The sequence below is a fragment of the Ictidomys tridecemlineatus genome, chromosome 2 (genome assembly GCF_052094955.1).
Source record: "Ictidomys tridecemlineatus isolate mIctTri1 chromosome 2, mIctTri1.hap1, whole genome shotgun sequence".
In the NCBI taxonomy this organism is placed as follows: domain Eukaryota; kingdom Metazoa; phylum Chordata; class Mammalia; order Rodentia; family Sciuridae; genus Ictidomys; species Ictidomys tridecemlineatus.
The window spans coordinates 204,559,959-204,580,273 of record NC_135478.1 but is presented as its reverse complement, the minus strand read 5'-3'; the positions used below and the strand labels follow the sequence as shown (position 1 = coordinate 204,580,273).

General features: G+C 33.7%; 1 protein-coding gene across 3 annotated transcripts in view; it reads left to right on the top strand.

The window, feature by feature from the left end:
- Znf804b (zinc finger protein 804B) overlaps positions 1-20,315 on the top strand; it is a 493,759-nt gene that overhangs the window by 289,055 nt on the left and 184,389 nt on the right. The window contains exon 1 of one of the 3 annotated variants that reach the window (XM_078040458.1): positions 5,605-5,709. The exons of the other annotated variants lie outside the window; for them this stretch is intronic. Coding sequence (XP_077896584.1) covers positions 5,674-5,709 — 36 coding nt within the window. The 5' untranslated portion in view covers positions 5,605-5,673. Of the gene's footprint in view, positions 1-5,604; positions 5,710-20,315 lie in introns of those variants that run through there. 3 annotated transcript variants of the gene reach the window in all.

The window sequence follows — 20,315 nt, the reverse complement described above, 5'->3', positions numbered from 1 at the left end:
TTCAGATTTTCCTCATTCAACATGATGTAGGATGTGTGTCAGTTATAGTTTATATTATGTTGAAGTACATCCCTACTATGCCTGATTTGTTGAGTTTTTAATCATGAAAGGATGATGAATTTTATACACTATTTTCTGCATCTATAGAGGTGATAATATGTGTTTTGCCTTCATTATATTGATGTGATGTCTTACATGTATTGATTTACACACATTGAACCATCCTTGTACCCTTATGATAAATACTACTTTATGGTGCTGTATGATCTTTTTGATGTGCTGTTTTATTCAGGATGCTTTTGTTTCATTAAGAACTTTTGCATCTCTGTTAATCATGTATTTAGTTTTCTTTTCCTTCGCGTATCTTTGTCTTATTTTGGAACCAGAGTAATACTGGGCTCATAGAAGGAGTTTGAATGAATTCTATAGAATTCTCTCCTTTTCAATATTTTGAAAAAAATTGGTGTTAATTCTTCTTTAAACCTTTGTTAAAATTAAACGTGAAGACATCCAATCCTGGGCTTTTTCTTTTTGGCAGAAATTTTATTACTGACTCAAACTCATTGTACATTAATAGAATAGTCAGGTTTTCTATTTCCTCATGGTTTAATGAAGATTTTTTGTATTGAGAAATTTACCTTTTCTTCCAAGCTTTTCAAATTTGTGATGTTCTAAGGCTGGTTTTGTTCGTTATTATGAAATAGCAATTAACACAACATATTACCCATATCTGAACTCAGTAGTTGAAGGAGGTAAACAAGAAATTAAAAAAAAAAATAGGCCATCAAAAGTTAATCAAGGCTGGACACAGTGTCACATGTATGTAGTCCCAATGGCTCCAGAGGTTGAGGCAGGAGGATTGTGAGTTCAAAGCCAGCCTCAGCAAATTGAAGTATTAAAACAGTTCAGTGAGACTCTGTATCGAAATAAAAAAATAAAAAGGGCTGGGGATATGGCTCAGTGGTTGAGTGCCCTGGGTTAAATCCCTAGTTAAAAAAAAAAAAAGTGAAAATCATTTGGTTATACTTTGGTATTCTTATGGATTACTCATGTTGATCTTTGGAAGGTGGATTTTTCTTGCATCCTTTCACTTTTAAAAAAGTCTATCTGCATCCACTCTTCTTTTCACTTTTCCATTTCATTTGAGAAAATGATTTATCTTGCTCAATCTGAGTGTTATAGATAATTTTGTTGATGACCTATGGACAGCAAATGACTCTGTTTTCTACTGGTTATACCTTAGTTTCTTGTCTGAAACCTATATTTCTGAAACCTGTTTCTTTCATCAAATCCAAGGAAGCATCTTTAATTCCTTCACATTCCATGAATTTGATTAAATTATTTCTAAGTTTCCTGGAAGCTCTGTCATTCTCCAAGTCTAAGAATTATTTCTTGATGGGATATGAAATAAATTTCATATAATTGTTTTTTTTTTCATCTTGTAAGGTTCGCAACTTAAATTGTATCAAGTTTTTAAGATACACAGAGTATTTATCACTCCATGAAAGATAAAAATATTACTCTACCTCATGTGAAGATAAATTTGTAAATACTCTTTGCAAATCATTAATAAATGCCATCTAATAACAATAATAAAAGTAAGAACAATAATAATAACTCTGGTGAAATTTAAAAAGTAAAGAATGTTAACTGAAAAGTCATCTTAATATTTAAGCTTAAATATAAATGTATGATCAAATGCAAAATAGATAATTTAAATAATAAAAAATAAGATCTAAAAACTCTCTATACTTTATTCACAGTTTTCTTGTCATCCCAATTATAAGGTAGGCACATTAGTCTTAAACATTCTTTACTTTATATGTATTTTGGTCACTTCTAAAAAATAAGATCTAAAAACTCTCTATACTTTATTCACAGTTTTCTTGTCATCCCAATTATAAGGTAGGCACATTAGTCTTAAACATTCTTTATTTTATGTGTATTTTGGTCACTTCTTTTTTCCAATGGTCATATTCCCCTAATATTCCCCTTTTATTTTTTATTTAAATCCAAAGGTTTTTTTAAAAAAGTTCTTTTAATCTTTTCTATACTAAAGTGAAAAAGATTGTAGGGGTTGGGAGTATAGCTTAGTAGTAGAGCACTAACCTACCATGTGCAAGGCCCTGGGTTCAGTCCCCAGTATAGCAAAACAAAAGCAAACAAACAAACAAAAACAAGAGCAGAAATTGATTATGCACAATAACCCACATGAAATAAAACAAAAATAAAACTCATGTCATTTATCAACATGTTGTAGATATGGGTGGAATGGAGATGGCAGTATATTATTCCTAATTCTAAAATTTTACCATTATTTTTCTTTTTACTAATTTAACCTGTGATACTGTGTTCTGTAGCTAAAAACAAAATCAAGTCTTATTTGGTAAAATATGGTGCCCCAGAACATCACATTATTTAATATAAAATATATATAGTAATTTTAATTTATTTTTTAGTACAAAAGAGTAGAATATATTCATGTGGGAAGAAAGGAGAAAGGAGACAGAGTTCTCACAGGGCAAGAAGGGACCCCACAGGTGTTACTTGAGTGTGTTGGTCTAGGTTTGTATAGCACTTTGTTCATTGCTATCGGTCCAACTTTATGCTAATCAGGGTTTGGAAAATTACCTATCCTATTTGTCCAAATTTATGCTAATCTCCAATTACATCTCTCCCACTTCCATTTTCCTGCTACTCCTAGCAAAATGGGGGGTTCAGATTAGCTGATTGTGGATGTTTGGTTCAGGGCTGCAGTATCATATGGTCATCCTTTAGTGATTTAAATATGTATAAAAATGGAAAATATTTCAGGGTGAAAGGGGAATGAGCTACTTAAAGAGCATTTCCACTATTCACCTAAATTAACTGCAGTTGATAATTTCCTTGATAATTAATTTATAAGTAATTGCATTTATTGGCAATTTGAGGACTAAAATCTACTATTACCAGAAAAATTACTTTAATAGTGATCTGTATTTTGTTCTATGCAAAGATGTTTGTAGTAAAGAAAACCCATGGGATTTTATTATTGTAAACTTTTTAAACAAATACCTCTTTACAATAAGAAGAATTTAAAGAAAAGAAAAAGTTTAGCCTACTATATAATATAAAATGCCAACAGAACTAGCAATGATAAATATGATAATATGGAGCCTATTTGTACATACATACATACATACATAAACACACAATAACAAGCACATTATAAGATTTTTCTGAATAAATATATGAAATTACTTAGACTTTCTAAAAGGTAGTGATGAGCATTATAAGATATGATAAGTGCTTACAATAAAAATTTTTAATAGTTTCGGTTTATCAACCTCCTCTGCTTTTCCCTATGTACTCTCCTGGTTTTGAGTTTCTAATCACTTGTTAGAAACTCTATTATACTGTCAGCAGCTCAGTAGGGATATAAGGAAATAAAGTATCAAGACAAGAATGAATGACATTGATTTTATCATACACTTCAGAGAATCTTATTGTCTGTTTCTCCTCAAATGGTTATTATAATTTCAAAACCCCCTGTATTTCAGAATCTGTATCTATCTTTATTTGATTAAATAAGACTTGCTCATACTGAGGTCATATTTCAAGCTTAGAAAGACCAATATGCTTTTAAAATAACTGAAATTAATATCAATACAATGTTTCCTGTAACATAATCTAAGGATAATAATTTGGTGGCTCATATCAAGACATTTAACCCTTAAAGATATTTTTGTTTTCAGAAATTCTGAGCAGCAACCTTGATTCATATCAAACTCATACTTGCAATGCAACGTATTTCTTCAGTTTTGTCCTTTTTATTAATTCTCAGAAGAAGGGAACACATGATGGATAAATGGCTGTAACTGCACTCCAGACATTAGTTGGACCCATGACACTTGACATTCAGAATCAGTGAAGGATCATAATTCTAACCATATTATTATATGTTCAGTGGGTTCAATTACAAACCCTTGTGAGAACAGTTGGATAAATGGCGGATGCTGGGAATAGAGGGAAAAAGACTTGAAGACTAGAAAAAGTCTATACAGAGTGTAGGCCTGGCTGGCTATGATGAACTGTCCAGCTGTCCAGATCACATACAAAGAAGCTTGATCTATATGTAGAACACAACAGATGGAGTAGCCCACAGTAGCAATGCCCAGAGCATGTGAGGAGCATGATTATAGGAGAGTTGCATAGCCAGTGAGTACCTGCTGCCAGGTTCAGGGAGTGGGAATGATGGGTATGTTGAATATGGTCAGGAATGGGGGGAAAGCATGATAGAATCCAAGCAAGCTGATTTGAGTTCCAGAGAAACCTCAAATCCCAAGAGGAATAACTGCAGTGAAATTGGGATGCAGAATAAGGATTGGATGATACAATGGAAACCAGTTATAGATATAAGCAGAAGTCTGCAGATCATGGCTCTCACTCAAGCACATTAGATACTAGGCTACTATAGACCTCCCAGATGATAGCTACTAATATTACCATTAAGGCAAGACTTATCAGTTCTATGCATGAGAAGTTGGTCTCAAATGCATCAGCAAACACACTTGTTCCATTAATATTGGGCAACTATCTATGTAATTTTTGTGCTTCTGAATCTGAGATAGATTTTTGTATTAAAAGGGTCAGGAAGGTAAGCAGGATGCATTGCTGAAACTGATTTTTTCATGTCTATAATGCTTTTATTGAAAAGTTTTAAAGATAGCAAATAAGTGTTACATTTAAACAAAGTGTTTTCTCTAACTGGGTTCCCTAGAATAACTACTATTTATTTATTTTTATTTGATTTACACTTTTTATATTCCTATTATTATTTTTCAGGTCAGATTTTAACTCATGTTCAATAAAATATTTTTTCTAAGTGGTTACTAATAAATAGAAATATAATGTTGAAAACCTGGTGTATGGCAATTCTGTACATAATCATTTATGCTATAATTTTGTTGTAATAAAGAAAAACATGGACTTAAAAATATGCTTTAGCTCTTTTCCTTTCAAGATGATGAATTGATTCTGTACACAATTTTATCTTCCTTGAACTCTACTTAGATTAATCTTCCCAAATCAAGTAACCCTGTTCAGCATTCATTCTGTAAGTTTAGAATATGCTTGTCAAAATCAAAGCTCTCTTGAAAAATCAATGCTGCCTTTGTTGGTGAACATTTGTAAATTGAGATGTTGTCTACGTTTGAGAAGATCTTTTTTCCTTTTTAATCTGCCTACGTTAAGATTTATAGTAGATTGCCAGAAGAAAGGATTGGATTTTTAGTTTTCTAGAACTCCAAAATAGAGAATATAAATTGTTTTTCATGGATACTAGGCTATAATACCTGGTTTTATTTTACCTGGTTAAAATTTCTGAATAGTTCCTCTCTGCAACTCCCATTTTTCTTCCCCTCACCCCAAGCAGAGCATTTCTAGTTGTTGATAAGTGTTCCTGGAGTTGATGAATCAAAATACAATTATTTCTGGTTTTTAATTACTTGCCCCAACTGCTATGTTCACTCTGCTAGAGTGTTAGCTCATTGAAGCATAGTTAATTGTGGGCTTGGTATATTCAATGATGTTTGGATGATTCACTTGAAAGCAGGAATACTCTATGTGCCACTCGGGTGACCCCATTCTGTATGCCTTACAAGTATCCCTGTGACACTGTCAGATCTTTTGTCTATGGGCAAAGGAGGCACACAGCTGTTAATTGACAAGGTAAGTAATCGTCTTCTGATTACAGTAGTTAAAAGCTGTTCTCTAATGGATTTTACTTGTCACTTTTAATTCGTTTTAATCTTTGTCTGCATTTCATTAGAATGGCTTTATCATTTGGATTGCCCTCTTGCTGGTTATTCTGATAGATTTAATGAGTTATCTTCAAACTATGGCAATCCCTCAAAAATATAATACAGTGATATTTAGGTTCTTCGGGGACTTCTTAAACATGATTGCTTTTCCAACCCATTTTTTTCTCTTTTACACTTTACATTTTTGCAAATCAAGTATTTTGCATTTTCTACATGCCCTGAGCAAGCTTCTGCTTTAATCTTCCATGACTTAATCTACTGACTAAATATGAGATAGTTGGTGAGGCAGTTAGGAAAGAGTCTGTTATCATTTCCTGTTCTGCTTGCCTGCTGTGATTTAATTTTTTTCTTTTTAATTTACAAGCAATAGGCTTTCACCGTGCAGTTTCCTAAGAGATAATTCAGGTACTGACAACAATATTTGTAAGCATTTTTAGGGTCTAGTGATAAACTGAGAGTGAATTTGTAAGGATAGTTTATTATGCATGTTGTGATGCAGGAATGTAATGTTTAGCCATCATTTATTCAATAAGAGAGCATTTTTAGACATTGTATAAGCTCCCCTACATATGTTAGTGACAAATTAGATACAAATGCATAACTTGATATCATATCTCACTCCTCTATAGCTAGTGCATTTACCAAACAGCTATTTTGTAGGGTAAAATATAATTACTGAATTATGTCAGTCAGGGTTTATGATTGTAGAGAATAATTTATTGATGTCAGAATAAATGTTGGAAATATAAAGATACAACAATTTGTGGAAATGAGATAAAATAAACCATTTTACCCTTTTAATACATCAAGATAAATTTGTCCTACCTAAGCTGCAAATACAATTGAGTCCTTTAACAATCACACATGGCAAAGGTTATATGATGCTGAACCATACAGCAGATGGTGAAATAACAGGATGCAAAATTTTATGGGATGATTTTTCAAAGTTTGCTAAAGTGAGATCTAGTACATGTTTTTTATAACAAGTTAATTCTGCCTGGAAGCTTGTATATAAGCAATTTGGCAATACAGTTATAATGGAAATTGGTCTTTGTATAAAGTGGAATCCATGCCAAATTATTCTTTTTCAGTGTTCACAGCATAGATTTTCAAAAAGGAAAGATGCACAGCTTTCAAAGAACTCACTGCACTTATTGATTTTTAGAATGTAACAGTGAAATGGCAAGCCAAAATTGATGTATGCTTGGAGGTTTAAACAGATTTCATTTTTGGTAATGTAACTAAGTGTTAAAGCATAAGTAAGAAAATGGAAAAGACAAACAGAGAATATTCAATTCTTAATATGCGCTTATTTAAATTGCGGTTGCACCACAAGTAGTACACTAATACTAATGATGAAGACATGGGTCCAAATTTTATATAGTAAAAATATTTTGTAATATTACCAATACAAAAACTACAAAATTCTAAAAGTTATCTCAACTCCTTTGAGTAATTATGCAGAAAAGAAACAATAGCAACATGAATAAGAAATAAACACATGTAGTATATAATTAATATTAGAATTATTCAAATATGAAAGCATGTTATATTCCTTTAAATACTCCCAATATGTATAAATGTGTTTGTCCATAGAGTCACCATAAAATCATGTAGTTCATTTTGTATTTTAGTGTTTGCTAAATTCTAGATATAAAATTAGACAGCTGAAATATTGTTAAAATGCTGGTCCCATGGGCCAAAGGTCTTTATTTGCAAATATTCCTTTTGTTTGTCTTCTATGTGATAAACACAACGATGTGATTAGTTCCACTCACTCTTTTTTTTTAATGTTTCCTTTTATTTATTGGTTGTTCAAAACATTACAAAGCTCATGACATATCATCTTTCATACATTTGACTCAAGTGGGTTATGAACTCCCATTTTTACCCCAAATACAAATCGCAGAATCACATCAGTTACACATTCACATTTTTACATAATGGCATATTAGTGACTGTAGTATTCTGCTACCTTTCCTATCCCCTACTATCCCCCCTCCCCTCTCCTCCCATCTTCCCTCTCTACCTCATCTGCTGTTGTTCAATTCTCTTCCTTGTTTACTCCCCTTTCCCCTCACAACCTCTTATATGTAATTTTATGTAACATTGAGGGTCTCCTACAATTTCCATACAATTTCCCTTCTCTCTCCCTTTCTCTCCCCGCCACTTGTCTCTGTTTAATGTTAATCTTTTCCTCATGCTCTTCCTCCTATTCTGTTCTTAGTTGCTCTCTTTATATCAAAGAAGACATTTGGCATTTGTTTTTTAAGGATTGGCTAGCTTTGCTTAGCATAATCTGCTCTAATGCCATCCATTTCCCTGCTAATTCCATGATTTTGTCATTTTTTAGTGATGCGTAATACTCCATTTTGTATAAATGCCACATTTTTTTTTATCCATTCATCTATTAAAGGGCATCTAGGTTGGTTCCACAGTCTAGCTATTGTGAATTGTGCTGCTATGATCATTGATGTGGCAGTATCCCTATAGTACGCTCTTTTAAGATCCTCAGGGAATAGTCTGAGAAGGGCAATAGCTGGGTCAAATGGTGGATCCATTCCCAGCTTTCCCAGGAATCTCCATACTGCTTTCCAAATTGGCCTCACCAATTTTCAGTCCCACCAGCAATGTACAAGTGTACCCTTTTCCCCACATCCTCGCCAGCACTTGTTGTTGTTTGCCTTCATAATGGTTGCCAATCTTACTGGAGTAAGATGGTATTTTAGGGTGGTTTTGATTTGCATTTCTCTGACTGCTAGAGATGGTGAGCATTTTTTCATGTACTTGTTGATTGATTGTATGTCCTCCTCTGAGAATTGTCTGTTCAGGTCCTTGGCCCATTTGTTGATTGGGTTATTTGTTATCTTATTGTTTAATTTTTTGAGTTCTTTGTATATTCTGGATATTAGGGCTCTATCTGAAGTGTGAGGGGTAAAAATTTGTTCCCAGGATGTAGGCTCTCTATTTACCTCTCTTATTGTTTCTCTTGCTGAGAAAAAAACTTTTTAGTTTAAGTAAGTTCCATTTGTTTATTATTGCTTTCCTCTTCCAAATCCTTTGTTGCTTTCCTCTTCTTAACTATCACAAGGAATCTATATTGAATGATGGGCAGAGTCCTCTCTCTTTGGCCAAACCCAAATTATAAGAGACTGTATGGGATATGACTATGTTCAGTTAGAAAACCTTTGCCAATAAAAGTTTCTTAACCATCTTATAGTTGTGATTTATATAATACATAGGATATATCAAACCTTTTTAAAAGTATTATATATATATATATATATATATATATATATATATAGTTAGTTAATTAGTTAGATAGTTAGTTGTTAGTTATTTCCCACCACAACTCTACAATGTGTTTGATTTTACAGACAAGGAAAATAATTTTCCCAGGATAACATAGTTTCTAAAAAGTAAAATCAACATTACAACTCAGGCAAGTCAATTGAAAAATGTTCATCATTACTAATATTTGTGCTGATTCTCAAATACAAGATTTATAGTATAGTGACTATTACTGTTCCAACATAAGAAATAAGGGCTAGGGTTGTATCTCAGTGGTAGAGCTCTTGCCTAGCAAGTGTGAGGTGCTGGGTTCGATTCTCAGCATTACATATAAATAAATAAAGGTCCATTGACAACTAAAAAATATTTTTTAAAAAAACATAAAAAATAAAGTCAAAGAGACAAAGAATAATATCTGGAAGCAGGATCAGACCATCAGATAAGTACTTAAAAGGAAATGACAAATCCCTCTCCATGAAAACCTGAAAATAAAAATATGGTGGAAATAGGAGATGATAATGGGTCTGGAAGAACTAAAAAGTCTAGAAGTTGTGGTGTTCACTTGAACCCTATTATGATGGCCTCTCTTGCCTGCTTGCACCACTCCTGCCTCCTAGAGACAGGTCACAGCTGCTGCCTCTCATGTTGCTATTGTTTTGGAAAAATCCTATAGAGCCCGGTACCTCCCACCTCTGGGACGTCTTTTTTGTTGCAGACAAGTTGCACTTGACCTGGGTATTCTGGGAATTAGCATCTTGTGGAGTCTAACTTTGAACAATGGGAAACAGGGACCAGTAGGGTTTTTTTTTTCCTCTTTTTCCCTAGCTGAAATTCCCAAAGATGTAGTAAGTACATAAGGTATCTCTAGAGATGTCTGGTGAGACTGAACAGTCAGCCTATTCCAGAGTCATGGCTAGCTTGTTAATGCTGTTCTCTTTTATATTTGCTGTGCCTCACCTCCTGTCTCATTCCCCTCACTCTTCCTTCCATGTGCTTCACTAAAGCATAGCATGCTTGTTAAATGCACTTTTGAACTCTATGAAGATTCATGCCATAGCCTTCAAAATTTTTTATTGATAGATTTTGTTTGTTTGTTACTGAGTCTTGAATAAACCCGGGGTCTCTCAACCACTGAGCCATATCCCCAGCCTTTTTATTTCTTAACATTTTTTGTTTTTAAACAGTGTCTTGCTAAGTTGCTTGGGGCCTCACTAAGTTATTGAGGCTGGGTTTGAACTTGCAATCTTCCTGCCTCAGCCTCCTGAGCCACTGAGAATTTAGGCATATGCCATTGTGAATGGCTCCTTAGCTGATTTTAACTGATATATAATAAACTGTGTTTCTCAGCTCCGTTCTAATTATTTAATAAGGAGTCATACATTGTTAAAGTTACTATATTCTTGATATAATCACTATTTCCTTGCATGGTATTTACATGTCCTGTGCTTAGAAGGTAAGAGTAGCTATACCTTGGGAAACTTTTTCCATTTCTCTGCATGTGTATACTTAGAATCCAGTATGCACAGATATGTTTTTGTCTATATTATAACATGACTGCAGATAATATCTTAAATATTTCCTAGTAGCATTCTCTATAAAGGGTAAATTATGGTTAATCTAAATAAAACATTGTTAATTTTTAAAATGCTTCATAAGATGTAGGGAAAACATTTTTTGTACATAACCATACCAATATAAATGCACACACACCCTAACACAACTAATTTATCACAAAGGCAAAAGCAGCATCAAACAAAACATCTAAATATACTGAAATTTAAATATTCAAATGCAATTAAAATAGAATTCAATTCATTCTCAGGTCAATGCTATTTCAATCTAACTCTACTTGCAAATGTGCAGGTGGCAAGTGCATATTCAAAATGCAGATGTTTTATTTTCTGCTAACATTACTTTTAAAAGATATTTAATGTACTGATTCCTATGGAAAATTATACTAAATAATTCTCAGCTAGACATCACTGACTTAGAATAGATTCTAAGCTATACATCTGAAATATAAGATGGTGAATCTTCTAAAGATCTGGGTATTTTGATTATTTTTTAAAAATTTGGAAACTTGAGTTCTTTCATAGATTTTACAATCATTCAATAAATTTAACTAAAAAATCAAATAGATTTGGCCATTACAGCTCTAAAACATAGTAAAAAAAATTATGTTCAAAAGCTATTCTAAATTTTACACATCTAGTGAGCAATTGGGTTTTCTTTTATCATTCATTGGTAATAGATGATTGCATGTATATTGCATATGTAACTGTTCTTATCTGTGGTTTCATATTCATTCATTCAACCAACTATAATTATTCAGAAAATAATTTGCACCTATACTGAACATGTACTTTCTATCTCATTAGTATTCTTTAAACAATAAAAACTATGACAATTATTAACATGGCATTTACATTGTATTAGATATCATAAGTAACCTAGAGATGTTTTAAAGTATACAGAAGAATGGGCATGAGTTATACATAAATACTATGTCATTTCGTATAAGGGACTTGAATATCTGAAGATTTTGGTAACCGTGAGGTACTGGAACTAATACCCCATGGATACCAAATGTAGATTATACTGCACTTTTCTCATTAAAACTTCAATATTTAAATAAAGAATTTAAATTCCATTCAGACTGAAATTTTATCTATTCTATTTATGACTATATTTCCATCATAAAGAGAACTTCCTGGCACACAGTATGTGTTCAATAAATCTGACCTGAATAAATAAAAAATGTTTAAATGTTAGAAAACAATGTAAAAGATAAAACGCATCAAGGTAGAATGACTTGGAACATATTTTCAGGCTATGATTAGTTTCTTTTTAACTCCTAAATGAATGTTACAATGTTTAATATAAAGGAAAACAGTTAACTGTATTTGATGAGACAAATTTAAACCAAACAAATATTGTATATAGGCATAGTTTTAATTTCTCAACCCTTTTTAATATTAAGTAGCCTTGTGTTATTAAAATGCACAATTAGGGACATACATAATCCAATATTAGTAATTATCAACTTTATTTAAAAAATTATGTGACTGTTAATCTGAATACTTTAGATTCTCCAGTCCCCAGGAATAAAAATATGCATTGTTTGAATGATTTTCTCACACTTCTGATCCCCTTAAAATATTTAAAAGTACTAATTTGTTTTTTTCAGAATTTTGTAATTTTTCTTTCTTGCTTGCCTTTTTTTTTTTTTTTGGTAGACTGAACACAAACACACACACTTGTGGATTATAAAGTGACTGAAAACTTTTAAGAGTAATTAATGAACAAAGCCATAATGGTATAGGCTACAACAAACACAAATTCTTGGGGGATCACACATGTAGCTCAAAATAGGGAAAATCAGAATTGGGCAAGAAGTCACATTCATTTTGAGGCACATGTATTCAGTATAAGGAAGAGCTGACTTTGTATTTTCTATGTATGGTCTTTATTATCTTTCCCATTTTCTTTAGAAATTAACTTCATTTTCTTTCTGAACAATTTAATGATAGTTTTATCATTGGATAATATAAAAGTTTGCCTTTAACAATCTGCAACATGTCTAGAAATTCATGATTTAGGGATGCTAATCACTTCAGGGTAATGCTGACTAGGAAAATAGTATAACAGGGCTTCAAATTAAGTGACTAAGATATAAATTAAATGTAAATCACACATTATTCTAAAGAGATGCTACTTCCTTACATACATGGTAAGACTTAGCCAAATAGTAACAGAAACAAATGTGCAATTACAGATGTCACTTCTATCACATGGGTAACTCTTTTATTTTACAATAATCCTCGAACAAATTTGCCTCAGTTTCTCAGATTGAGTAGTTTCAGAGCTTTGAGTGAATACTGGAATTTAAATGAGGTTTTTCACCAGAAATAGAACATCTGTAACTAGCCTCAGACAGACCAAAAGTATGTACAAAACAGAATAAAAACATGCTTGAGCTTGATTAGAATCAAAAAACAATAAATAAGCATTTGATTCCTGGATATTTTGGATTTATTGTTCAAAGACAAACAGTATATGGCACAAATAGTCATGTTTTATCTTTTCAGTTCCTTGTGTTTGCCCGATTTTCCTTCTTACTATCCACAAGCATTAAATGCCTTCCTAAGGCACTCTCTCTCCTCTGGACTTCTCCCCCTAGGGTTGCAGCAAATGAGAGATATTTTCTTTCTTATTCTCCATCAACATGCATCTAAGCAGTCTTATGTTCCACCTCCTTGAGGAGGCAGTATTTATATGAAGGATGTGGATTTCTTTTAGGCATAAGAGATTCTTCACATTATATTTATACATTACATCACTTATTTATATCATATTAATATATTACATGTGTCTTTGTCTGTGAGAGTTTCTATACCAAAATATAAGCTGGTACCTTATAAGGATCAAATATTTATCTCTTACTCTCCTGGAGTTCAGAAGTCTAACATGGTGGTGCCAGTGCCTACAGATTCCTTGTGTGGCAAGAACCTTCCTGGTTCATATGTAGAGCTATGCCACTCTATCCCCACATGTTGGAATAGGCCTGGGGTCTCTCTGGGGTATCTTTTATATGGACACTACTCCTAATCATAAAGGCTCCACTCTCATGGCCTAATCATTTAAGCCCCTACTTCCTAAACTCATGACCTTAGGCTTAGTATTGCAAGGTAGGAGTTTATGGGGTCGGACAGAAACATTCACACCATAACATCATGGTCGTTTATTTTAAACTTTGGAGTATATTTCAATATTTATTTATTTATTTATTTATTTATTTACTCAGTCAAACTTTTATTTGGTCTATTGGTACCTCTTTCAGTGGGCACCTGGATTCCTGTGATATACCTCCATTGTTGTTATTATTATTACTACTTGGTCATGTCCTGATTTGTTCACACTACAAGATAGTTCAGCCTATCTTGTGTATTTCCAAATATCCCTCATTGGTTTTGTTGTAGAAATGCACATTTTAAACCAAGATCTGGGTGCTGTGCATACTCATTATTACTGAATTGTCATTGCTTCTAGGCCATTTTGGCTGAATGGGTATAACATAACATATATGGGTATAACAACTCATGCATCATATACATATTTAAGTCTTTCTATATGTAAACCATCTGTGTCTGTATTAAGTTAAATGAGTTCATCTGACCCATTACCACATGAATCATTCTAACTCTTTTTCCCTCATTTATCTGAATTTTCCTTCTCCAACTCTGAGACAAATCTACTATAGTCTTTCTCCTTCTGTTGACTTAAAATTTAATTCTAGTATATGTGAATAGTGGTCTTAAAACTGCTGCTCCTCAGTAGAAAACACCTTCAATAACTGGAGTACTGTGCTGTGCAAGAGCCTTGTGCCTTTAGTTTTAATGACTCCTTGTTTTTAAAGTTACTTTGGTCAGTACCCTTTAATCTTACCCTCTTGGTGAGGTCATTTTATTATCTGTAATACAGCAATATTCTTTTGTGACACTGAGTATTTCATCAAAGGATTTCACCAACTTCTAAATGATTAAATGATTTTTTAAAATACACTAACTTTTTTGTGTGTTCTTTAAAGTTCTTCGCATATTGGGAAATGTACATTTTCATGTTGGATCACTACATTGTCAACATTGTTCTGTTTGTATGAATGTCTCAGGGAGTGACATTGTTAGCTTGACTACATTTTTATCCTTCTTAAAAGATAGCAGAGGGAACTGAACTTGCAAACTTGTATACATAGGAGTTGGCGTGCTTGGAGGAGCCCCTGAGTTGTTTGCCATTCTCCTGGGCCTCCTGTTCTTCAGAAGGTCTTACAAGGTCCACGTCGTCCAAAGTTCTCCAATGGGTAGTTCAGGTATTAAAGAATCTTTTCACTCAGGACTTAGGCATTCAATCAAAATTAAATGTTGTCTGGAATTGAGTTGAAACTTTGAGAAAATACTACTCCAACTGTTGTTCGATGGTTTTTACTATTGGTGGCAGATTACTTTTAGTTCATAGAATAGGGAGTCCACCATGATAGGTGGACTAGTTTAGCTAGTTTTTTTTTTTAAACTGTTAATAGTAATTCTATAAATACACAGGCAGATTTTAAGTCAATGTCCTTAAAAGCACTCTGTGTACTTGGAAAACACATTTATGAGGACAGAAAAGAAAAAGAAAACAAGACTAGTATTTATTGGATGCTATTGAATTGCAGCTCCCATTCTAGATATTTTAGGTCACATATTCTAAAACTTCTAAAAATCTCATCCACTCTTCTCATCTGAAACAACGTTTTCTATCATGACTTTGTTTTCAAAAGTTTATTTACACTCTTTTCAATATATACCTGAATATCTCTAAAATATGTTAGAACCACAAAAGGCTCAGTTTGCTCTAAGTAATAAAGCCAATAACTCAAGAGACAGAGTGATAGGGAAAAGGGGGATCTACAGGGAAAATACCAGCTAGTTGAAAGATGGACACTCTTATCCTTAAAAAAAAAAAAAAAAAAAGCCATCTTGTTTAGGGATTGCAAGTTACAAAGCTTTATATTAGGGATTGGGGGGGGGGAGTTGTGTCAGGTAGGTGGGTGCTGGGATAGTTATCAGTTTTGTGGTGGTCTGCTTTTATGATGCACAGGCTGGCATTTTCTGAAGGCTAGCAGATGTCCTGAGTTCTGTAAATCCCAAATTACTGATTAAAAAGTCTTATAACTCATATCCTTTTGTTCTTTTTCCAAGGAATAACTAACTTTTCAATTAATTAAGGTACAGAACATGTAAGGGAGAGCAAAAGACAACTTTCACTAGTGTGAACAGTTTTAACCCATTAGGTGGCTTTAATTGGAGGTGCCAACTATAATAAACCTAGGGTGAAGCTAATAATATATCATTCAGATGCATAACCTCCAAAATTTGTGATTTTTTAAATAAATTAAAGCAGAAGAAGCTAGAGGTTTATTAAAGCTTTTTCTTGGTTACAATGTCATATCAGTATCCCTTCCCAATAGTCTTTAGAGAGTTTCTAAAGTCCTTTTATTTCATCTCTTTTAAATACTGATATGTCTTCTCTTTTTTATGTTAGGACCCAAAGAGACCACTATTCACAAGTCACATCTTGCAGAAAATCTAGGGTGCACTCAAATAATTTTTGTTTAAAAGATTGGAATGTGAACATATTAGTAAACAAGATTCACTATTTTTCAGACTCTTGTGGGTGGAAACTCTCCTCCTTGGTTGTCATGCAGTTCTGACTAATAACAAAGATTATTTATACAATTTTAAAGTTTTATTTTTGTGAAACAAAAATGATGACTGTTCTCATATAAGTTTTAGTATCAGTTGAATTCTTTTTTAAAAAAATTTTGCTTGGGGGCTGGGGATGCGGCTCAAGCGGTAATGCGCTCACCTGGCATGTACGGTGCTGGGTTCGATCCTCAGCACCACCACATAAAATAAAACAAAGATGTTGTGTCCACCGAAAACTGAAAAGTAAATATTAAAAAAATTTCTGTCTCTCTCTCTCTTTTAAAAAAATTTTTTATGCTTGTGCCAATATTGATTGTGTTTAAATTTCTGTTAAAAAGTTATATTGTATGGTAATGAACACGGAGAGACTAGTTTTCCTTGCTGTCTGAGGAATTTAATTAGAAGTGATGGAAGCTGGGTGCAATGATACATACCTGTAATCCCAGCAGCTTGGGAGGCTGAAGACAAGAGGATCACAAGTTGAAGGTCAGCCATAGCAACTTGGCTGTAAACAACTTATTGAGATCCTGTCTCAAGATAAAAAATAACAAGGACTGAGGATGTAGCTCAGTGGTAAAGCATCTCTGGGTTCAGCACTCAATTACCCTCCCCCTGCCCCCCCACAAAAAAATCGAAAAGTTTTAAAACATAGCAGTGGTAAATAATATTTGTTTCAAAGTTGGGTTCCTAGTAATATATATCATAGCCTTTATTTTTGTCAATAAATACAAAGTTAAAATATGAGCAAACCTTAAAATCTATGAAGTCTTAGAATGTGCCAGTGGTATGATACAATGTATTTGCCGTGGTTTGAATATTTTGTCCACTTCACAATTTATGTTGAACCCTCTCCTTAATGAAACAATGTTGGGGGGCAAGACCTCTGGGAGGTGATTGAAAGACGAGACCCCTACCCTCATGAATCAGATAAGATGTCCTTATGAAAGGACTTGATGCAGAGAGTTCACCCTGTTTTGCTGGCTTGGCCTTGTGAGTACACAGCTTTCCTCCTCCTTGGAGGATGCAGGAACAAGGCTGCACCTTGGAGGGTTGGACTGAGAGCAGGCCTTGCAGGATACCAAAGCTCCCTGCACCTTGATATTAAGCTTCACAAATTCAGAACTGTGAAAAATAAGTTTATTGTTTACAAATTACTCAATCTATGGTACTCTGTGTTAGCAACACAAGGGGACTAAAATAATATTCCACTTGTACAAGAGGCAATTATGCCAAATGATAATAGAATCAAAAAGATCAATCTGAGGTTGCCTGGCATTTAGATTAATGATTATGTAGGCATCCACAGGTCTGAAAACAAAGATCAATGTAAACCACCAATCTTCGAAATAGTAAACTTGTAGACCTCTGAATATATGCAATGGAGAGACAGGAGAAACTGTTACAAATTTAGCATGAAACTGAATTATCGGGTAAATGCAAAAGTTAAGCAGAAGAGAATTCTAACACATTGACATTTGTTTTTTTCTAAAGTTTTAAAGCTCTTTAGAACTAGACACACACACACACACACACACACACACACACACAACAAATGTTCTTAGTCAAACTTTGCAACTTTCCTAGAACTTCTCTGTAGTACTCATCAATAGTCAATGTCCACCACACCCTGTTTGAAAATCAATACCCCATCAAATGAAAAATGGATTAATCTAAGACTTCACCAGACAAGTAAGGTCAAAACTAAACAGTGGGAAGGTGTATAGCAGTTCTGGTGATATAGGCAGGAACAGAATGTAAGTGAGGAAATATACAGTGTCACCAGGGAAGACTGGGCTGAGAGAAAGTGTGATAGCTACACAATGACCATGAAGGTAATGAACATCCAAGAAAAAGAGGAACAAGGTGTGGAAGAGTTGATCCTGAGGCAGCGGTGACCAATGATTCTCATAAAATGATCCTTTTTTGTTGTTCTTGCTTTAGAGCCTTCTTTGGTTGTCTTGTGGGTGCCCTTGACTCAAAAGTGATCTTTTCATTGGTTTTATCATTGTAGTGCGAGAAGTTATATATCTGCAGTCAGTATATACAAATGGTTCCTTAGTTCCAGATGTTAAGATAATCTCGTACAAAGACATAAGTGTAGTATTTCAGAATCCTGTGCTTTATTCTTTTTTTCTATTCTTTAAAACATGAAATTACCTATCCCACTGATATTTTTGAACAAAGGCTTTCTATTGTATTTATCATCCAAGTTATTTTCATCACATGCTTGCTTTTTCTGAGTTGACTTACATTTATTGTATGTGGCTGATAGTTCTTTATAGGGAACTACTTCTGTTATAAAATGAAATAAAGTTGAAATTAGGCCAAGAAACTGATATTTAATCAAGTACTGTGTTAGTCAGCTTTTTGTGGCTCTGATCAAAATACTTGAGAAGAAATTTTAGAGGAAGAAAAGTTCATTTTGAGTTCACAGTTTCAGTCTATGATCTGTTGACTCCATTGCTCGGGGACTGAGGGGAGGTAGCACATCAAGGCCAAAGGGCAGGTCACAGAAAAGCAGCTCACCTCATGCAGGCTGGGATGCAAAGGGGAGGGGCCACAGAGAAGATGCACCCTTTCAGGGCACACCCCCAAATGACCCATCTTCTCCAGCCACACCCCACAGGCCTATGTTTACCACCTGGGTAGTTCATTGAAACTAGAGTGCACTGATTAGGTTGTAGTTCTCAGAACCTCATCGTTTCACCTGTGAGTATTCCGGCATTAACACAAGAGCTTTGGGGAGAACCTCATATTCAAACCACATCAAATATAGACCTTCAAATTATCCTCCTACCTGTAAAACTGACTCATTGCTTTCCTAGATTTCATCCCTAGCATGGCTAATCTTTAATCTCTGCATAATATCAAAGTCATTTCAGTTTCAGGACTAACTTGCTGAAAGTCTGTCAAATGGCTTCGGGCTAAATCTTGTATTCAGGTTCATGCTGAGTCCACAACCGAAATTAAGTGTAGCTTCTCTCCAGGCAGATCTCACATCTTCTATTTCTGCAGTCCTCCCCACTCGCCTTTTAAAAGCACTTGGAAGACACTGTTGTGAATGCTTCAGAACAGAGCACATACTCTATTGTGGTGATCTTTTGCTGGCTCCTTTCCTTGAAGGGTGAATTTTCTTGTACTTGGGTCACAGGTCAATTTCACCAGCATAGATGGATGTTTGTAATATGCATAATGAGTAGTGTGAAGGTGTTGAAACAAAATTTATGAGTCTGCAAATTAAGCTGAAATTGGAAGCAGAGAAAACAATGAAGGGCAGTAAAACCTGATTCAGGAAGCAAGGTGGTGTAGGAGTGTCAAAAAGCACCAAATAAACTTAAATAAAGAAAAATATTAAATAAATTAGCAGCAAAGAGCTGAGCTTTAGAGTATCTGTACAATACAGTAATGAATCAGTAGGGTTTGAAAGTGGCTATGAAAAAAATCAGAAAAGCTATCAACTTAAAACATAACAGAAATTGAATTAAAAAACTAGTTTATATTTTGAAAGAGATAGAATAACTATGGATTTTTTTCAAAATTATAACAGAATTCTGGTTATATTACTCTAGAAATATTCTCATTTCTTAAATTTGTGAAAGGTTTCACTGAGTTGAAAATGCCTCAATTTGTAAACTTTGCTTTATTTTAGGGTAAAACATCTTTTAGGAATTTTTTTTAACCACAAATGTACTCCCTTTTTTTTAATGTACACTGTTCATGCTGGTTACTTTGATAAGGTTGTACTTTATCCTATCTTTAAAGTGTTCTTGGTTTAGTTTTTAAAATACATTCAGAAGAGATATGATAATGTGATGATTAAATTTAATGCTTGTAGTGCTGTAGCTGAGACAAAGATCCAAGCACTTCACATATATATTATCTACTTCAATCATTTACAAAAATCTTTTGAAGAAGGAACAACAAATAGTTTGAATTCACAGATAAGAAAATTGAGAAGGTAAGTTTTTAAGGTCACTCA